This window comes from Xenopus laevis, chromosome 4L (assembly GCF_017654675.1).
Source record: "Xenopus laevis strain J_2021 chromosome 4L, Xenopus_laevis_v10.1, whole genome shotgun sequence".
Taxonomy (NCBI): domain Eukaryota; kingdom Metazoa; phylum Chordata; class Amphibia; order Anura; family Pipidae; genus Xenopus; species Xenopus laevis.
In genome coordinates this window covers 19705612-19727422 of record NC_054377.1, presented here as the reverse complement: position 1 = coordinate 19727422, position 21811 = coordinate 19705612, and the positions used below count along the sequence as shown (strand labels likewise).

General features: G+C 37.6%; 1 protein-coding gene across 1 annotated transcript in view; it reads left to right on the top strand.

Annotated features, from left to right (window-relative positions):
* muc2l.L (hypothetical protein L homeolog) overlaps positions 1 to 21571 on the top strand; it is a 35772-nt gene extending 14201 nt beyond the window's left edge. Inside the window, 27 exon segments of the mRNA XM_041589595.1 lie at positions 108 to 236; positions 777 to 927; positions 1049 to 1092; positions 1673 to 1882; positions 2049 to 5601; positions 5719 to 5884; positions 6035 to 6236; positions 6239 to 6610; positions 6613 to 10227; positions 11231 to 11526; positions 11637 to 11811; positions 12065 to 12312; positions 12580 to 12763; positions 13006 to 13408; positions 13877 to 14055; positions 15605 to 15674; positions 15948 to 16060; positions 16679 to 16710; positions 17222 to 17399; positions 18001 to 18105; positions 18204 to 18244; positions 18368 to 18496; positions 18616 to 18714; positions 19633 to 19761; positions 20302 to 20341; positions 20440 to 20563; positions 20665 to 21571. Of these exon segments, the coding sequence (XP_041445529.1) occupies positions 108 to 236; positions 777 to 927; positions 1049 to 1092; positions 1673 to 1882; positions 2049 to 5601; positions 5719 to 5884; positions 6035 to 6236; positions 6239 to 6610; positions 6613 to 10227; positions 11231 to 11526; positions 11637 to 11811; positions 12065 to 12312; positions 12580 to 12763; positions 13006 to 13408; positions 13877 to 14055; positions 15605 to 15674; positions 15948 to 16060; positions 16679 to 16710; positions 17222 to 17399; positions 18001 to 18105; positions 18204 to 18244; positions 18368 to 18496; positions 18616 to 18714; positions 19633 to 19761; positions 20302 to 20341; positions 20440 to 20563; positions 20665 to 21571 (11894 nt within the window).
* The last annotated feature ends 240 nt before the right edge of the window (positions 21572 to 21811 follow it).

Sequence of the window (21811 nt, the reverse complement as noted above, 5' to 3'; positions counted from 1 at the left end):
TATTAAAATTAGAAAAAAATGGTTGTCACTCTTCTCGTTTCTGCAAGGAGAATACATTTAAATGTATTAACTCATGGCCATTTAACACTGCACATTTCTCTAACCAGCTCTGTTCTGCGATTACTACAACCCTGATGGTGAGTGTGAATGGCATTACAAGCCTTGTGGAGCTCCTTGTATGAAGACCTGCCGAAATCCTTCTGGAAACTGCAAGAATCAGCTACCTGGACTTGAAGGTATTTTGGAAAAAGGGGTGGTTTCCTTGGGTTGTATTTAAACACTTTAATTAACAGTCATCTTTTATCACCGTGTCAAAAAAGTTATACAGCTACACTCAGACATAGACATACAATAAACAATGGGATTTATCAGTGAACTACTTAGCAATTTTGTCAGCTTTGTCATGCAAAATAAAGCCTTGCATTTACTTGTCTCATGCCATACACACAGCACTGCCTAGATACCAAAAATAAGAGTTTTAATTCTCCCATAAGGCATCATGGGTGGAGACATGCAGATCACTCCTTTAGGTCCATTTGGCCAACTATGCATCTAGAACCGCAAGTGTATAGCACAGATACAGCCAAAATGTTTATAGCCATATATCCAAACTTGCAGTCAGCCTGTTTCCTCTTGTTAGATGTCATCAGTGCAAGATATTGGAACATGGCTTCCAAGGCAGTAGGACTTGGAGAGTAGCGAAATGGAAAGCTTTATCATTAATAAATAGGAATTTTCTTGTTCGGAACCAAAATATTATTTTTTGCCCATTTTAGGTTGTTACCCAAAGTGCCCCAAAGATCGCCCTTTCTTTGATGAGGACGTCATGAAATGTGTCGCCCAAGCTAACTGCGGTTGTTACGATGATGATGGAAAACGCTACAGTGTTGGGGATATGGTACCATCCTTCAGGAATTGTGAATCATGGTAAGTGCATTTTTCTTATCTCAAAACAGTTTTCAGAAACTGTGCATGAAGTGATTCTATCTACCTCTGTATAAAGAGTTTGATCAATAACATTAACTCATATTGGTTAAATTATTTGCAGCATTTGTACCAAGAAAGGACGTCGTTGCCAAATGGACCTTCGAGGTGAGTTGAGATCAGTTTTTCGCAACACATATTTCTTCTACAACCCTCAACATTCTCTAATAAATTATCTCGATTTTATAGCATGACTATGCATGACTGAGGTCTATAGTAGGTTTACAAGTCAGTGACAGCATCACTCCAAACCCCGTGTTTTCATGTCTTTATAAAATGTCTTTTAAGAAAAATCTTATGAAATGATTTTGAGACTCTACTTTATAGTTAATTTGCAGGAAAGAACTACATAATAATGACGACTTTGATTATGTTGTACATGTACAGTTGCACTAGGAAAATAGGCAAAACTAATGCAAGTGTATGTTGGAGGTATGGTGTTATTCTCAGAGAATATTCTCAGAGAATTCTGAACCTACAGTATATTCAGATTTGCAGATTTCAAATAAATGATTTCAACAATCCATAACAAAATTGAGGTAGAATATGGAACCTTTTATTTCCACCATTTTATTCTTCTAGCCCTTGATATTTTCTAGTTTGTGTCTTAGATCAAAGAAGTTATATGTAATATGTACGGTTTATCTGCAGTTATACCTGTTACATCTCGTTTTCTTTAATTTCACAGCCTGCAGTTGCTATTATGGAAACATGAAATACAATTATGGGGATGTAATCTACAATACTACTGATGGCATTGGAGGATGCATTATAGCTACCTGTTCAGCAAATGGAACAATTAACAGAAGTGTCTACCCATGTGTTCCATCAACTGTGGCCCCTACCACATTTGTCTTTGACACAACCACATCATCTGCTGTAAATCTCTCCACCACTGGTAGGCAGAACTTGACATCATGAAAAGTTATTTTTCTTTGCTTTATTGAAGAGATATTTAAAATCTATCTTCTTTTGGGGACAGTATATTCTATTTTGACTTCTTTTTAACCGCTTAGACATATTTGAGTGTTACTGATTTATGTTTTTTGCACTTTTCACTACAGAACCTGTATCAGTGACCTCGGTATCTTGTCTTGAGGAAATTTGCAAATGGTCAACATGGTACGATGTTACTTGCCCTAAGTATGGGGAGAATGAAGGTGACTTTGAAACCTTTGAGAAGATTAGAGAAAATGGACACTCTGTGTGTAAAGTACCATCAGATGTGGAATGTCGAGCACAGAAGTTTCCTAAAATTCCTGTCAGAGATTTAGGTCAGATCATCCAATGTAATAAATCAATGGGCCTTGTGTGTCATAATCAAGACCAATTCTCACAGCTTTGCTTCAATTATGAAATTCGGATTCTGTGCTGTAGTTATGTTCCTTGTGGACAGTCTTCCATTTCCACAACGCCTTCTATCAGTACTTATTCAAAACCTATAACTAAGACCTCCAGCAGTCATGTGAAGACGACTCACACTGAAACACTGTCATCTAAATATACTTTAAGCACAACTGGCAGCCACTCTTATAAAACAAGTGCAACTGGAAGCAAAACAACCTCTCAAAAAACAACAGGAACATCTACTACAAAATCTAGTACCAAACCCAACACTACACCATGCAAGAAGCAAAAATGTACTTGGACTCCATGGTATGATGTACATTTTCCCAGTATTGCCAGTTCTGATGGTGACTTTGAGACCTTTGAAAATATCAGAGCTGCTGGTAATAGTATATGTCAAAAGCCTGATAACATTGAATGCCGAGCTGAGCGCTTTCCCACTAAAAATATAGCTGAAATAGGGCAGATGGTTACCTGTAATGTTACATATGGTCTGATCTGCAAGAATGAGGATCAAGACTGGAATTTTCCCCTTTGTTACAATTATCAACTTAGGGTACTATGTTGCTCTTTGGAAGATTGTAGCTCATCTACTACACATGATAAGATGACAACCAGAAGTTCTGAAAAAACTTCTAAATATGAAAAAACTACCATATTTTCTACTCGAAATATAATCACATCAAGGCATGTAACTGATATGGGAAGCAAAACTACAACACCACACAAAGAAATCATATCTACATCTATGCCAATAAAGAGGACTTCTAATACACAAGCTTCTTCTAAATCAACAACAGGTTTCCATAAATCAACAACTGAGTTTTCACATGAAGAAAAATCTACAACTCAAAAACCAGTTTCAGTGAAAACCACTAGAGTTCCTTCTACATCTGTTGAAGTAACATCCACAAGGTCAACACCTGTGAAAAAGACTACTACTGGCGAACCATATATTAAATCAACAACACAGTTTCCTAAATCAACAACAAAATCTTCCAAATCAACAACAAAGTCCTCACATGAAGCAGAGACTACATCTCAAAAGCCCATTTCACTAAAAACCACTAGAGTGTCTACTGCATCTGGCAAAGTAACATCAACCAAGGCAACCACAGTGGTTAGGAAGAGTACCACTGGTGAAGCTTCTTCTAAATCAACAACAGGTTTCCATAAATCAACAACTGAGTTCTCGCATGAAGAAAAGTCTACACCTCAAAAGCCAATATCAGCGAAAACCACTAAAGTTCCTACTCTATCTGTTGAAGTAACATCCACAATGTTAACAAAGACTGTAAAGCAGACTACTACTGACGAATCACATCCTAAATCATCAACAAAGTCTTCTAAATCAACAACAAAGTCTTCACAGGAAGAAAAGTCTACATCTCAAAAGCCCATTTCAACAAAAACCACAAGAGTGTCTACTGCATCTGGCGAAGTAACATCACCTAAGACAACCACAGTGATTAGGAAGAGTACCACTGGTGAAGCTTCTTCTAAATCAACAACAGGTTCCCATAAATCAACAACCGAGTCTTCACATGAAGAGGAAACCACATCTCAAAAGCCCACTTCACTAAAAACAACCAAAATGTCCACTGCATCTGTTAAAGTAACATCAGCGTATACAAGTCACACCAATCCCCTAACCACAGAGGTGATTGTTTCACAAACTTCCAAAGTACTTACCTCAGGAGTCACTTCATCTAAGGCAGACTGTGAACCCATATGCGAGTGGTCACAATGGTTTGATGTTAGTTTCCCAAATGAAGAAACAAATGGAGACATTGAAACTTATGAAAACATTAAAAATTCTGGATTTAGTATCTGTGAAGAGCCATCTGATATCCAGTGCAGGCCTGCTGCCTTTCCAGAGATACCAATAGAAGATTTACAGCAAAATGTGCAGTGCAATGTCAGCAGTGGTCTCACATGTTACAGTGAGGAACAAAATGGTCCATTTGCCTTTTGCTTCAATTATGAAATTAGAATTTTCTGCTGCTCTAAATGTGCATCACCAGATTTTACAGGTTCAACACCATTATTTACAACAGAAACAGTATCTGTGACACCTTTTTCATTGACTGTATCTACCTCATCTGAAGAAATGGAATCTTCAGAGACAACTACAAAGCTTGCAGTAACTAAGAGTACTACAAATTCAGCTTCTCCACAACCAACAGAGTTCACAAGGACAACAGAAGAATCTTCATATGAAGCAGAAACTGCATCTCAAATTCCATTTTCTATAAAAACTACAGAATCTGCTGATGTAACAAGTAGGAAGTTAACAACACCAACTAAATTTAGTCCAACTAAACTAATAACTTCCAAAGTGTCAACTGTATCTACTGAAGGTCTTCAAAAGACAACAACTGAGTCAGAAGAGGAGGCCACTTCAGTAAAACTAATTTCAGTGAAAACTACTGAAGCTGCTACTTTGCCTCTAGAACTTATGTCAACCAAAGAAACTACTCCAAACAAGTTAACAACCACACTGACTAAAAGTTCCCATAAACCAACAACTGAATATGTACACAACGAAGAGACAACACCTAAAAGAACAACCAAGTCCTCACATGAAGAGGATACCACATCTCAAAATCCCACTTCGCTGAAAACCACAAGAGTGTCTACTGCTTCCAGTAAAGTTACATCAAACAAGGCAACCACACCGGTGCAGAGGCGCACTACTGGAGCAGCTTCTTCTAAATCAACAACAGGATTTCACAAACCAACAACTGAGTCCTCACATGAAGATGAGACCACATCTAAAAAGCCAACTACACTGAAAACCACCAGGGTGTCTACTGCTTCTGCGGAAGTAACATCAAACAAAGCAACCACACCTCTTAAGAAGAGCACTACTCGGGCAGCTTCTTCTAAATCAACAACAGGTTTTTACAAATCAACAACTGGGTCCTCACATGAAGAGGAGGCCACATCTCAAAAACCCACTTCACTGAAAACCACCAGGGTGTCTACTGCTTCTGGGGAAGTAACATCAACCAAGTCAACAACACCTCTTAAGAAAAGTACTACTGGGGAAGCTTCTTCTAAATCAACAACAGGTTTTCACAAATCAACAACTGAGTCCTCGCATGAAGAAAAGACCACATCTCAAAAACCTACTTCACTGAAAACCACCAGGGTGTCTACTGCTTCTGGGGAAATAACATCAAACAAAGAAACCACACCTCTTAAGAAAAGCACTACTCGGGCAGCTTCTTCTAAATCAACAACAGGTTTTTCACAAATCAACAACTGGTTCCTCACATGAAGAAAAGACCACATCTCAAAAACCCACTTCATGAAAACAACCAGGGTGTCTACTGCTTCTGGGGAAGTAACATCAAACAAAGCAACCACAACTCTTAAGAAGAGCACTACTGGGGAGCTTCTTCTAAATCAACAACAGTTTCACAAATCAACAACTGAGTCCTCGCATGAAGAGAAGACCACATCTCAAAAACCCACTTCACTGAAACCACCAGGGTGTCTACTGCTTCTGGGAAGTAAATCAACAAGGCAACAACACCTCTTAAGAAGAGCACTACTGGGAAGCTTCTTCTAAATCACAACAGGTTTTCACAAATCAACAACTGAGTCCTTCGCATGAAGAAAGACCACATCTCAAAAACCAACTTCACTGAAAACCACAGGGTGTCTACTGCTTCTGGGGAAGTAACATCAAACAAAGGCAAACCACACCTCTTAGAAGAGCACTACTGGGGCAGCTTCTTCTAAATCAACAACAGGTTTTCATAAATCAACAACTGAGTCCTCACATGAAGAGGAGACCACATCTCAAAAACCCACTTCACTGAAAACCACCAGGGTGTCTACTGCTTCTGGGGAAGTAACATCAACCAAGGCAACAACACCTCTTAAGAAGAGTACTACTGGGAAGCTTCTTCTAAATCAACAACAGGTTTTCACAAATCAACAACTGAGTCCTCACATGAAGAAAAGACCACATCTCAAAAACCCACTTCACTGAAAACCACCAGGGTGTCTACTGCTTCTGGGGAAGTAACATCAAACAAAGCAACCACACCTCTTAAGAAGAGCACTACTCAGGCAGCTTCTTCTAAATCAACAACAGGTTTTCACAAATCAACAACTGAGTCCTCACATGAAGAAAAGACCACATCTCAAAAACCCACTTCACTGAAAACAACCAGGGTGTCTACTGCTTCTGGGGAAATAACATCAACCAAGGCAACAACACCTCTTAAGAAGAGTACTACTGGGGAAACTTCTTCTAAATCAACAACAGGTTTCACAAATCAACAACTGAGTCCTCACATGAAGAAAAGACCACATCTCAAAAACCCACTTCACTGAAAACCACCAGGGTGTCTACTGCTTCTGGGGAAGTAACATCAACCAAGGCAACAACACCTCTTAAGAAGAGTACTACTGGGGAAACTTCTTCTAAATCAACAACAGGTTTTCACAAATCAACAACTGAGTCCTCACATGAAGAAAAGACCACATCTCGAAAACCCACTTCACTGAAAACCACCAGGGTGTCTACTGCTTCTGGGGAAGTAACATCAAACAAAGCAACCACACCTCTTAAGAAGAGCACTACTCAGGCAGCTTCTTCTAAATCAACAACAGGTTTTCACAAATCAACAACTGAGTCCTCACATGAAGAAAAGACCACATCTCAAAAACCCACTTCACTGAAAACAACCAGGGTGTCTACTGCTTCTGGGGAAGTAACATCAACCAAGGCAACAACACCTCTTAAGAAGAGTACTACTGGGGAAACTTCTTCTAAATCAACAACAGGTTTTCACAAATCAACAACTGAGTCCTCACATGAAGAAAAGACCACATCTCAAAAACCCACTTCACTGAAAACCACCAGGGTGTCTACTGCTTCTGGGGAAGTAACATCAACCAAGGCAACAACACCTCTTAAGAAGAGTACTACTGGGGAAACTTCTTCTAAATCAACAACAGGTTTTCACAAATCAACAACTGAGTCCTCACATGAAGAAAAGACCACATCTCGAAAACCCACTTCACTGAAAACAACCAGGGTGTCTACTGCTTCTGGGGAAGTAACATCAAACAAAGCAACCACACCTCTTAAGAAGAGCACTACTCGGGCAGCTTCTTCTAAATCAACAACAGGTTTTCACAAATCAACAACTGGGTCCTCACATGAAGAGGAGGCCACATCTCAAAAACCCACTTCACTGAAAACCACCAGGGTGTCTACTGCTTCTGGGGAAGTAACATCAACCAAGGCAACAACACCTCTTAAGAAGAGTACTACTGGGGAAGCTTCTTCTGAATCAACAACAGGTTTTCACAAATCAACAACTGAATCCTCACATGAAGAAAAGACCACATCTCAAAAACCCACTTCACTGAAAACAACCAGGGTGTCTACTGCTTCTGGGGAAGTAACATCAAACAAAGCAACCACACCTCTTAAGAAGAGCACTACTGGGGCAGCTTCTTCTAAATCAACAACAGGTTTTCACAAATCAACAACTGAGTCCTCACATGAAGAGAAGACCACATCTCAAAAACCCACTTCAGTGAAAACCACCAGGGTGTCTACTGCTTCTGGGGAAGTAACATCAACCAAGGCAACAACACCTCTTAAGAAGAGTACTACTGGGGAAGCTTCTTCTAAATCAACAACAGGTTTTCACAAATCAACAACTGAGTCCTCGCATGAAGAAAAGACCACATCTCAAAAACCCACTTCACTGAAAACCACCAGGGTGTCTACTGCTTCTGGGGAAGTAACATCAAACAAAGAAACCACACCTCTTAAGAAGAGCACTACTCGGGCAGCTTCTTCTAAATCAACAACAGGTTTTTACAAATCAACAACTGAGTCCTCACATGAAGAGGAGACCACATCTCAAAAACCCACTTCACTGAAAACCACCAGGGTGTCTACTGCTTCTGGGGAAGTAACATCAACCAAGGCAACAACACCTCTTAAGAAGAGTACTACTGGGGAAGCTTCTTCTAAATCAACAACAGGTTTTCACAAATCAACAACTGAGTCCTCACATGAAGAAAAGACCACATCTCAAAAACCCACTTCACTGAAAACAACCAGGGTGTCTACTGCTTCTGGGGAAGTAACATCAAACAAAGCAACCACACCTCTTAAGAAGACCACTACTCAGGCAGCTTCTTCTAAATCAACAACAGGTTTTCACAAATCAACAACTGAGTCCTCACATGAAGAGAAGACCACATCTCAAAAACCCACTTCAGTGAAAACCACCAGGGTGTCTACTGCTTCTGGGGAAGTAACATCAACCAAGGCAACAACACCTCTTAAGAAGAGTACTACTGGGGAAGCTTCTTCTAAATCAACAACAGGTTTTCACAAATCAACAACTGAGTCCTCGCATGAAGAAAAGACCACATCTCAAAAACCCACTTCACTGAAAACCACCAGGGTGTCTACTGCTTCTGGGGAAGTAACATCAAACAAAGAAACCACACCTCTTAAGAAGAGCACTACTCGGGCAGCTTCTTCTAAATCAACAACAGGTTTTTACAAATCAACAACTGAGTCCTCACATGAAGAGGAGACCACATCTCAAAAACCCACTTCACTGAAAACCACCAGGGTGTCTACTGCTTCTGGGGAAGTAACATCAACCAAGGCAACAACACCTCTTAAGAAGAGTACTACTGGGGAAGCTTCTTCTAAATCAACAACAGGTTTTCACAAATCAACAACTGAGTCCTCACATGAAGAAAAGACCACATCTCAAAAACCCACTTCACTGAAAACAACCAGGGTATCTACTGCTTCTGGTGAAATAGCATCAAACACAGCAACCACACCTTTTAAAAAGAGCACTACTGGGGCAGTTTCTTCTAAATCAACAACAGGTTTTCACAAATCAACAACTGAGTCCTCACAAGAAGAGAAGTCCACATCTCAAAAACCCACTTCAGTGAAAACCACCAGGGTGTCTACTGCTTCTGGGGAAGTAACCTCAACCAAGGCAACCACACCTCTTAAGAAGAGCACTTCTGGGGATGTTTCTTCTAAATCAACAACAGATTTTCACAAACCAACAACCAAGTCCTCACATGAAGAAGAGGTCACATCTCAAATGCACACTTCACTCAAAACAACCAGAGTTTCTACTGAATCTGTCAAGACATCCACAAGAGGAACATCTGTCAAAAAGAGTACTGCTGGAGAAGCATCTTCTAAATCAACAACAAATTTCCATTATTCAACAAGTGGGGCCTCACACGTTGAAGAGACCACATCTCAAAGGCTAATTTCACACAAAGTATCTACTGCATCAGGTGAAGTAACATTTACCAAGTCAACTACACCAATCAAAAAGAGTACTACAGAACAAACTTTGCCTAAATCAACAGCACATTTTTCAACAACTGAGCCCATTTCTGTAAAAACCACTAAAATGTCTACTTTATCTGGTGAAGTAGCATCTAGTAAGACAACTACAGGAATCAAGGAAAGTACAACAAAGGATGATCATCCTAAATTTACAACACATTCTGATAAATCAACAACTACATTTTCACATGAAGAGGCCACATCTGAGAAACCCAGTTCTCTAAAAACTACTAAAGTGTCTTCTACTTCTACTAAAGTTTATACTACATCTTCTAAAGATACAGCTTCATATAGTACAAGATCATCAACAATTAAACAGTCTTCTACTGGTTACCTTATGTCTACCATTACCTCTACAAGTAGGGAAATCAGTTCTGGCCTCTCCACCAAAACTACCAAAAGCACTCCGTCAACATCTGAGAAAGTGAGCACCTCCTCAGGACCAAGAACAATAACAGTTGAAAAAACATTTTTTACCACCAAATGCATTTGCAATGTTAATGGAGTGTTGATTCCAGCTGGTAAGTCTTGCCTATAAAAATTGTCAGTTTTCTTATTCTCCTATACATTTTGTCAAGATTTGTTGTAGCTGACAAAGCATAGAAGAACATTTTTAATGAGTAGTCTAAGTAATAGTATAAGTTAAAAAAAAACATACAAATTATGGACAGTACCACAAAAGCTAAGATTTTAGAATTTAGTCAAATAGTTTAAATTCTAAAATGAATGAGATCCCTGATTGCAAATTAAAATATCCAAAATATAAAAAATAACAGCAACATTTTTCTTCAGTTATCCAGTGGTCTACATTTAGATGGTATTAAGGGTTCAAATTTGGTTCAGTCAGGTGTTCAGGATTTGTCCAAATCCAGCAACAAATGTCTGAATCAGAGATTCAATGTACCCTTACCAATAACTCATAATAACCTAGGTAAGGTAATCAATTACTTAGAAATATGATGAACGGATCATTTAGTAGAAGATGTGCAATTTTTACAAATAAAAGCAGGTTCTGCTTATGTGATTCTTCCCTTAGAGAGGCAGTACTCCCATAGATCAGCATGAGTTCAATGAGTTGTGCAAAACGTACTCTTCTAAAGTTGAGCTAAACAGAGACATTGCATCTCCTGTTTTTGGTTCTGTTTTGGATTATCAATGAATGCATAAGTCATTTAATGCAAGGCTATTATCTGTACACTGGGCATCTAGTTGTCTACCTCACAAGGACCAAACATGGAAACTTCATTTTCCCTGTTTTGAAACAACAACAATAGGCAAAAAAAATATTCACCTTGTTGAAAAAGCTGGTATGTTGCTACTCTATAAAAATAAGATGCAGTTGCAGCTTCTAAACTATCTGATGAGGGTCTCTTTGCTTAGGTCTCCCATGCAGCTGCTGCTTCTACTCTATATATTTTGACCATTGATTGATATTTATGTTTAAAACAAAATGTTACAGTGGTGCTTGGGCTAGACTTCATATACTATATAATATAACAGTTTGATAATATCTTTATTTAACAGGCCAAATAATATACAACACTACTGATAATGGAGGATGGTGTTTTTATGCCCGCTGCAATGATAGTTGCCAGGTGGAGCGGTACAGCAAAGAATGCTTTAGTTCCACTGCGCCAACCATCACAAGCAGTACCAAGACAGCAAAGACTGCTACAGCCAGTACTGTTACTGCAACTTCCAAAATGACAAGCAGTACAACAATGAATGTGAAGAGCACAAAAACTTCATATACACAGACCTCAACTCCAGCCAGTAGCACACGTTCTTATGAATGTGGTGCTTTAATGCCTCCAAGAATGGTATGTGTGTGTGTTTCTTAAGTTCTTGATCTTCTACCTGAATAGAATGTTATATAATAATCTCTTGGCAATAATGATGCACTTTTTCATCTCTTTCTTTTGCCCAACAGATAAATGAAACATGGATGATTGATAACTGCACAATGGCAACTTGCACAGGTGGAAATAATATTGCTATTATGAAGACACAGTGTCCTCCCGTTCAGGAAGTAGTCTGTGCCAACCGCATGGCACCAAAGAAAACCTATGATGAGAGTGGTTGCTGCTATCAGAAACAATGTGAATGTAAGTTAACTGAAGTGGCACTTCATTTAGGAACAGTGGTTTGGATGGATGCCTAAACAGTATGTCAATTGTCAACAAAACAAAACATACTATGTTTAAATTATTATAGCTGTAAGAATGGGTTTTCTTTTACCAAACTGATTTAATAATTGCTGGAGATGAAGATATTAAGTTGTCATTTGGTCCCTTTGTTTTGTATGCAGCTTAATTGTTCGATGCACTGTTCATATATATTTTTTGTTTGTGTATATAGGTGTCTGTGGTGCATGGGGAACTTCACATTACATCACATTTGATGGAACCTACTATGACTTCGATGGACAGTGCACCTATGTCCTGGTTCAGCAGATAACACCACGCTTCGATCATTTCCGAGTTTATATAGACAATTTCTCATGTATCCCAGAAGACCCCACTTGTGTTAAGAGTCTTCGTATTATATACAATAATAACAATATATTGTTAACATCCCAGGAGGTGAATGATAGGCCAGTGGGCAAGGTAATATTCTATTCATTCGAAAACAATATTGTTAAATAACTATGAACAAAATTGATATGTCCTGGTTCTATATAAATATATACTAACAGGGTGCTGCAAATGATGCATAGGATGCATACCCCACACACAAGTCATGAACTATGGTTCAAGAGGACATTCACCATCCCTAAAAGTGACCATTTTGTGCTTCCAAAAAATGACCATTTGTACCTGCAGTATTTTCCACATTCTTTTGATCTATTTGTTAAATTTCTTTTCTTATTACAGGTATATTTCAATGATCAGCGAGTTTATCCTGCACTGACCAGAAATGGTATTCAAATCACCAACAGTGGCATATATTTGATTGTTCAGATACCAGAGCTGGGCGCCTACATCTCTTTTAATGTTCTCAGTTTTACAATAAAGTTACCATTGAACAAGTTTTCAGACAACACTGAAGGTCATTGTGGTAAGTAAGGTGGAAAGTAGGAAAAACTTGGCAGTTGTGTTTTGATGCTAAAGTCTGCTAGAATTCCTTTCCTAATCCATACTTTAGCTTATGCATTGTAGAATGGTATATTGCTAGGGGATACCTTATTTAGAAATCCATTTCTCATACTTAAAATATCTAAAATAGCTACATAAGCATATTCTTAAATATATTCTTTTGTTTTATTGAGAATTATAATTTAATCCTTTTTTATTCTAAAGGGAAATGTTCCAATAATCGCATTGATGACTGTATTCTGCCTAATGGACAGTTGGCTCCATCATGTACTCAAATGGCAGGACAGTGGGGTGTCCCAAGTCAGGATTCTTCCTCTTGCAGTGCTCCATCTACCATTGCACCAGCAACAACCAGACCTACAATCCCATCATCTACCAGAGCATCTTCATATTTCACCACTCTTCTTTCTACTTTGCCCCAGACATTCTCATCACGTATCCCATCTACTGAATTTTCCCGTTTACCATCTACATATACTTCAACCTCTCTTCTATCCTCTACATTCACTTCAACCTCTATTCTACCATCTACATTCACTTCAACTGTCCGTCCAACTGATGAGAAGCCGTGTAACCCTTCAGAGCTCTGTAGAATTATCCTAAGCAGGTACAACATGAACTAATTGTGCATAAAATCAGAAAAATGTATTAATTTTAATAACATTTTACCTTGAATTACACAATGAATATTAATCACTACCACAGTGGAGCTTCGGAACTTCCCTATCCGTCCCAAAGACACACACTCTGGTCAGTTCTAATAGGATCCAATGTAGCAACCATATTTTCTTACTGTTGGAAGGTACTTGACTATCTTAGAAGAAGTTCACCTAGATACATTGAGAACATTAAAACTCCATGCAGTGAAAATGAACCCAGAAGCCAAGCTCTACTAGGAACGGAACAATCTCTTTTGTGCCACCAAGTTAAAAATTCCCAGTGGTTAAATGGACAGTTTTAAAACACCAGAGAGGAAAATTACTGGCTTATTCAATTCTATATATGGCAATTTATGTATGGTAGACCTCAGTAAGCCTAATTTAACAAATTACATAATCTTTTATTTTTCCACCAGTGTCTTTGAGTCATGCCACAACGTTGTGCCACCAGAACCATTCTACCAGTCTTGTGTTAGTGATGGCTGCAACAATCCTGAAGGAACACTTCTTTGTTCCAGCATGCAGATGTATGCAATGTTCTGTTCTCTAGAGGGTGTCTGTGTTGACTGGAGAAATAGCACCAACGGTACCTGCTGTAAGTATAACACATTATACAGTATACTAATTTTTTAACATTCCTTACCAATAAGGGTTACATAGTTACATAGTTACATAGTTAAATTGGGTTGAAAAAAGACAAAGTCCATCAAGTTCAACCCCTCCAAATGAAAACCCAGCATCCATACACACACCCCTCCCTACTTTTAATTAAAATTCTATATACCCATACCTATATTAACTATAGAGTTTAGTATCACAATAGCCTTTAATATTATGTCTGTCCAAAAAATCATCCAAGCCATTCTTAAAGGCATTAACTGAATCAGCCATCACAACATCACCCGGCAGTGTATTCCACAACCTCACTGTCCTGACTGTGAAGAACCCTCTACGTTGCTTCAAATGAAAGTTCTTTTCTTCTAGTCTAAAGGGGTGGCCTCTGGTACGGTGATCCACTTTATGGGTAAAAAGGTCCCCTGCCATTTGTCTATAATGTCCTCTAATGTACTTGTAAAGTGTAATCATGTCCCCTCGCAAGCGCCTTTTTTCCAGAGAAAACAACCCCAACCTTGACAGTCTACCCTCATAATTTAAGTCTTCCGTCCCTCTAACCAATTTAGTTGCACGTCTCTGCACTCTCTCCAGCTCATTTATATCCCTCTTAAGGACTGGAGTCCAAAACTGAACTGCATACTCCAGATGAGGCCTTACCAGGGACCTATAAAGAGGCATAATTATGTTTTCATCCCTTGAGTTAATGCCCTTTTTTATGCAAGACAGAACTTTATTTGCTTTAGTAGCCACAGAATGACACTGCCCAGAATTAGACAACGTGTTATCTACAAAGACCCCTAGATCCTTTTCATTTAAGGAAACTCCCAACACATTGCCATTTAGTGTATAACTTGCATTTATATTATTTTTGCCAAAGTGCATAACCTTGCATTTATCAACATTGAACCTCATTTTCCAGTTTGCTGCCCAGTTTTCCAGTTTAGACAGATCACTTTGCAAAGTGGCAGCATCCTGCATGGAACCTATAGTTCTGCACAATTTAGTATCATCTGCAAAAATAGAAACAGTACTTTCAATGCCCACCTCCAGGTCATTAATAAACAAGTTGAAAAGCAAGGGACCTAGTACAGAGCCCTGCGGTACTCCACTAACAACACTGGTCCAATTAGAAAATGTTCCATTTACCACCACTCTTTGTAGTCTATCTTTTAGCCAGTTCGCTATCCAGGTACAAATACTATGTTCCAGGCCAACATTCCTTAATTTAACCAGTAACCTTTTGTGTGGCACTGTATCAAATGCTTTAGCAAAGTCTAAGTAAATCACATCCACTGCCATCCCAGAATCGAGGTCTCTACTTACATTCTCGTAAAAAGAGACCTCGATTCTGGGATGGCAGTGGATGTGATTTACTTAGACTTTGCTAAAGCATTTGATCTAGATTATCATTTTGTATTTGGTTATGGAATTTCTTTGGTAATTAAAAACACTGAATAACCCCATACTAAACCATAATGTTATTGATTTGTTTTTTTAAGATATAAAAACTTTTCTCTGCCTATTTGCAGCTAAAAATTGTTCCTCTGATATGGTCTATAAGGCATGTGCATCTCCAGTGGAATCAACTTGTAACTCTAAGTAAGTGTATCATTTTGGATTTTCTCTAAACTGAATAGTTCCACTTTAGCTGTCACTTTAAATGTAATTGATATATTTGGATAGGTATAAATTTGGAGTTACGTTTGCTCAGACTCAAGACTCAAGCTTTCTTTTCTCTTTTAATCTTTCATTGAAAATGAGCTAAAAAAATGAGCTAAATGCATCATCATGTAGCTGTGTTCATTGTGTAGCCTTTCAGATAAAGAATATGCTTTTATTTTTACACAAGTATCCCTTTAACAATTGTTCCAGGTACAATCAAGTGTTTGTTGAAAACCAGAAGGAAAGCTATGTTGAAGGATGTTTCTGTCCAGAGGGCACTACAAAATTCAGCTCTACCTCCAATCAATGTGTCTCTAGTTGCGGTATGTTTTCTTTAAATTGAGAAATAACATAACAGATGCAGGGCCAGAAACGAGGCAGATAAAGGAATTGATAGCCATTGCTAGTGTTCATCACAGATTTGCCTCTATATTTTTATTTATGGAGCAAATTTTATCATTTGCAATGGGGCTATATTTTATTAATAGGCAGACCAGTCACATTTTGGTGCTCTCAATTTATGTTAACCAGTATGAATTTAATCCTGTATCCCCAATGTATAGACAACAAATGGGCATAACAGGAAGAGCTAGAACCGCTGGATACTATATTATACAATAAATAAACTTCACTACTGTTATAGAATATATTAACCAGCCATATTTAAAATGCTACAATAATCTTTCCCATATTGTTATATGTATTTAAAGTATTATTATTTTTTGACTGATTTTACTCTGTAACAATAAAAATGTTCCTTGATGTTAACAAAGCTGACAAGCAGCATTGAGGCATAGTGCTCCTCATTATAAAAAAAAAAAAACCCCTCATCCAGAAAACTACATATAATAAATTCCATATCTGTACAAAAGTTCCTGAACAGGAGGATGTAATATGCTATTAAAAATTCACATTTTAATTGTTGATGTTCTTTCTTGTAGGATGCACTGGCCCTGATGGAATGCCCAGAGAGGTAATTCAAATCTATCTATCTATCTATCTATCTATCTATCTATCTATCTATCTATCTATCTATCTATCTATCTATCTATATATCATCTATCTATCTGTCTATCTATCTAACTATCTATCTATCTATATATCATCTATCTATCTATCTATCTATCATCTATCTATCTATCTATCTATCTATCTATCTATCTATCTATCTATCTATCTATCTATCTATCTATCTATCTAGCATCTATTTGTCTGTCTGTATATCATCTCTCTATCTCTCTTTTTCTCTCTCTCACTAGTTACAGTATCTCTCTCTATCTTTCTATTATAGTTATGTTGTACATTAAAATATCTATAATGCTGCTTCCAGCCATGCAAAGCATTCTTTCCAAGCCAATATTATTTTACAGTATTGCAAACTCAAGAAAAACTCTGCTTCTTCATGGCAATATGCTTTTGCATAACATAATATAATGTCTAATTAACATTATTAAAATGCTGTTTTGTTTTTGTTTTTTTCTAAGCCTGGAGATATTTGGGACAGCAACTGTCAGACATGTGTCTGTGATAACGCCACTATGACTGTGATGTGTGCAGTAAAAGCTTGCATGTCACCGACCCCTGCAGTCTGCTCTGAAGAAGGATCTATGTCTGTGACTGTGCCTGATCCTGAAAACCCCTGCTGCCAGACCACAGAGTGCAGTGAGTGTCTCACAGTGTTCAAAAGATTTAGTAATAAAGACTAAAATTCGGACGCTGCTATGCATCTCCAATGTACTGTATGCATAATCTGTACTGGTACATTTAAGATACTTTAAAACAGTGGTATGGAATAAAACTGTGCTTTCTGATGTCATTAATCTGGGTTAATCAATAATCTAATGGAAAAAAATCCTTGACCTAACCTATAGATGTTTACAATGCCTACTGCAGTTTCTCCGTTCCTTTCAAGACATTGTTTATGAAGGATTACTTGAATGACGCACCATAATTCAATGCTATTAGACAATGATATCTTGTAAAATGTTTTCAGGACTTTCTGTTTGGCGCTTCCTGGCTAAATTTATATATTTACAGTAGTCTCTTTTCAGGCCTTTATACTTTGCATGCTTATCACATTAATTTATTATGTGCCTTTGTGCCCAGTTGCCCCTAGTTGATGAGGCTCATGCTCAGACGTGATGATCATCATCTTCACTATAGGTCCTAAAAAGTTAAAGGGGTAGTTCACCTTTAAATTAACAACAATGGATAATAAGGTATTCAGACTGAAAAATATAATTTGAATGTTTCCATCTGACAGGATGTAACATCAGCCTCTGCACCATTGACCATGAGACTTGTAAGCCTGGATATGAACTTGTAACAGAGATTGTTGATGGAAAATGCTGCCCTGTACAGAGCTGTGGTATGTATTTTACCTTCTAAGAAAATGCTGCTGAAAGATCCTTTTTTAGAAAGATAATGGCCTGGATGGTTTATTTATTTGTTTATTTTCCTTTGCAGTACCCAAAAAGGTCTGTGTATATAACAATACTGAGTACCAGGTAAGCCACGTTCTATTTTGTACACTTATTTCTAACTATGGCAACTATCTTTCTTGGATCAGTAATATAGAATATCTTTCATTTATTGTTGTTTTATTAAGTATTTCTTTCATTTTATCTCAGCCGGGAAGTATCATTTCTGAACCGACCAAGTGTGAAACATGTACTTGCAGCATGGAAATGGACCAGACCTCCCCAGGTCCACATAATGTTTCCTGCACTCCAATTCTTTGTGCCTTACACTGTGCAGAGGTAAGTGTTTAAATATACAACATGGCAAAATGGAATGTGAATCTTCCTTTACATGAACTTTGTATGGTGGAAGAAACCCATTAAGATTGCCAGGAAATCAAAGAGTTTGTCTTTTCCAGGGTTATGAATATCAGAATGTTCCAGGCAAGTGTTGTGGAAAGTGTGTACAGACTCACTGTATAATGCAACTACCTGATAACTCTACATACCTGCTGCAGGTAAGCAATCATATGAACAAATATCTCATTTTGTTATTTTGCCAATGACCTGGTAAGAGCATTGATGAAGCTGGGGGCTCACAACAAATGTTCTTCTCTGGCACAATCTAAAATTGGGCCTAAATGAAAATCAGAAATAAATTAAACTAGTGTGTATCAGTTGTACACACCCAAATAAGACACTAATCCACACTGAAAATAAGAGTTATAGATTGAATATTCCACTGTCATAGACCATAGCTCATACATGCTGTACAGAATAAAGAGATAACATATTGAGTATAACACAGTAAGTAGGAACAGGCTTGTGCCAAGTGTTTACAAAATAGTAGACATAATAGAGACAGCCATAAACTTAATCGTGGGAGTATACCATGATGGGGAAATCTTTGTAACTGGGTAGTAAATTTGGCCAAAGACATACCAATTATCTTGGAAAAGATATACAGATATACAGGTCGAAACAATCGAATTGTACCTGTATCTGACCATTCAGCACCAACAATGGGCGATGTTTGGGTGCCATCAAAATTTTCTGCCTGGGCCAACCGAAGAGCTGACTGATATTCAAGTCTTCTGCTGATCGGGCGGCTCATACATGCACCAAATATCATTCATTTTAATATCTGTGCATCTATGGCCACCTTAAGTCGTAAGGTAATACATTAATATTTATTTTGTCCTTTAATGCAATCAACTAATTGCCAAATGCCAAGTGAGTAATTGTAGGTGTGTAAGTGTGTGCAAATGCATCTGTGAGTGAATTTCAGCAGCCTACTAAGTGTCTGTATGTATTTGTCTGTGGGATATGTAAGAATGTGATACCTGATAGCATATACAATATAAAGGAGAAAAATTGATCAAAACAAATGTTGGATAAAAAAGGATATTAACGCAAAGCCTTCTATTCTTCCTCAGCCTGGAGAGATCATGCCTCTTCCTGGAGACAACTGCACTAACTATGAGTGTGTGAAGATAAAAGACAATTTGATGCCTGTGGCCTCAAAAATATCCTGTCCAAAAATCCGCATTGATGAATGTCAGTCGGTATGTATAGTTCTGACATGTTTTTCATACTATAAATTAAGAAGGCTATTTTTCCAAAATTAACAATGAACTGCTCATCCTGGGCTCTCCAAAAAAGACACAGGAGAGATGGCTGGCACATAAGCCTATGACTTTATTATTTGTTTTTTATTTGCCATGAACCAACAAAATGTTTTTTTTTTATAAATTTATATTAGGTATTAGTGTTTTGGTAAACTTACTTTGCCTACATATAGAAAGGTTGTAGTATATGGACCCTTCTGCCTTGTTGGTTGGTTACTACAACACAGTAGGAGGTTTATGAGAGGTTACAAATTACAGCTTATAACCAGCTGAAGAAACAATTAAAAAATATTAAAAAATGAAGCCAGTAATGCCATCATAAAATCTTGGGGGCATAAAACAGTGGGTAAATAAATACACAGCCCATAATATTTAGATTAAAATAAGGTATAGTGGGCCTTTAATAATATTTTAATTGTGGTTTTTATTTACCATTGTTATGGCTTTAATATTCTGTTTTCTTTTATCTTTTTTTAGGGAACAATTCAAAAGGATGCCAGTGGTTGTTGTCAAACCTGTAAGTATTTACACCCCAAAATCTTAGTTTTCTCTTGAATTGACATCATATTAAAAAATATAGATAGTACTAACACTTGAATGTATTTATTTTTGAAGGTATCCATGAGCCTAAGAAATGTCAGATAAAACAGACAAAGGATATTATTCTTGAGAATGGCTGCACATCTGTCTCCCCTGTTGCGATGTCCTACTGCCAAGGAAGCTGTGACAGTTACTCAATGTAAGTAGCTTTAAACATGAGAATTCCATAACTCTTTCCTCAAGACTGCTTTCATTTAAAAACTGAGCATTTCTTAACTCCACGCTATTTCCTTTTTCCAGGTATTCTCAGCAAACACAGACCATGCAGAAAACTTGTACTTGCTGTCAAGAAAGAGAAACAGAAAATGTAACCATCACTTTAAAATGCCCCACTGGTGAGCTAAGACAATATTCATACATTAATATCAAGAGCTGTGGCTGTCAAAAAACACACTGCAAGGAGTCCTATCATTCAGAGGAAGATAATTCAGAAGAGGTTAAATCATCAAGCGAATCAAGAGAACATGGAGGTGAAGAAAATAACGGAAACAAAAAGAAAAGTCCTGTTACTGGAAAGCCAGATAAGAGGGGTTCAAAAGAAAGTGGAAGTGAAGAAAACGACACAGACAAAAATAAAAAATATGTCACTGGAAAGTCAGATAAGAGGGAATCTAAAGAAAGTGGAAGTGCAGAAAATAACAAAGACAAAAATAAAATTCAAGTTACTAGAAAACCAGATAACTCAAATTCAAGAGAAAATAGTTCAGAATCACAGTCTAATGAAAATACGAAAGAGAAGAATGCTAAAGGATTACTAGTAGAAGTTGACATTAAACCTACAAAGGTGTCCATACCAGTATCTATCCCGTTAGTTAACAAAGTACCACAAACCACACAACAAAAAGTAAAGTCTACACAGATGTCCAATCCAGTAACCACACCCACAAGGATGAAGACTAAAACAGTACCGCAGATCACAGAAAAAAACACAAAGACCTCAAAGATGTCCAACCCACAAACCATGCCCATCGAGATGAAGACTAAAACAGTACCACGAACCACAGAAAAAAACACAAAGACCTCAAAGATGTCCAATCCAGAAACCACGCCCATCGAGATGAAGACTAAAACAGTGAAGCTAGGCAATGACAGCACAACCAAAACCAAAGATACAAATCAGAATGAAAATAAAACACCAAAACCTTGAAGATAAATAGTATAGAATAGTAATAGTGCAACACACGTGTTTCCAATCATTTCTGAATGAATGTCAATGTCTTTTAATTAATGGTGTACTGGGAAAAGTGAATTTTTCATCTTTGTGTCTATTCTATTTAAAACTTTTATCTATTAAATATTGAGCATTGAGCAATGAGCAATGGCTGTTTCTGTCATTTAATCCTATGCATACTAAGAATAGTAAAGGCACCTAATCTACAAATATGAC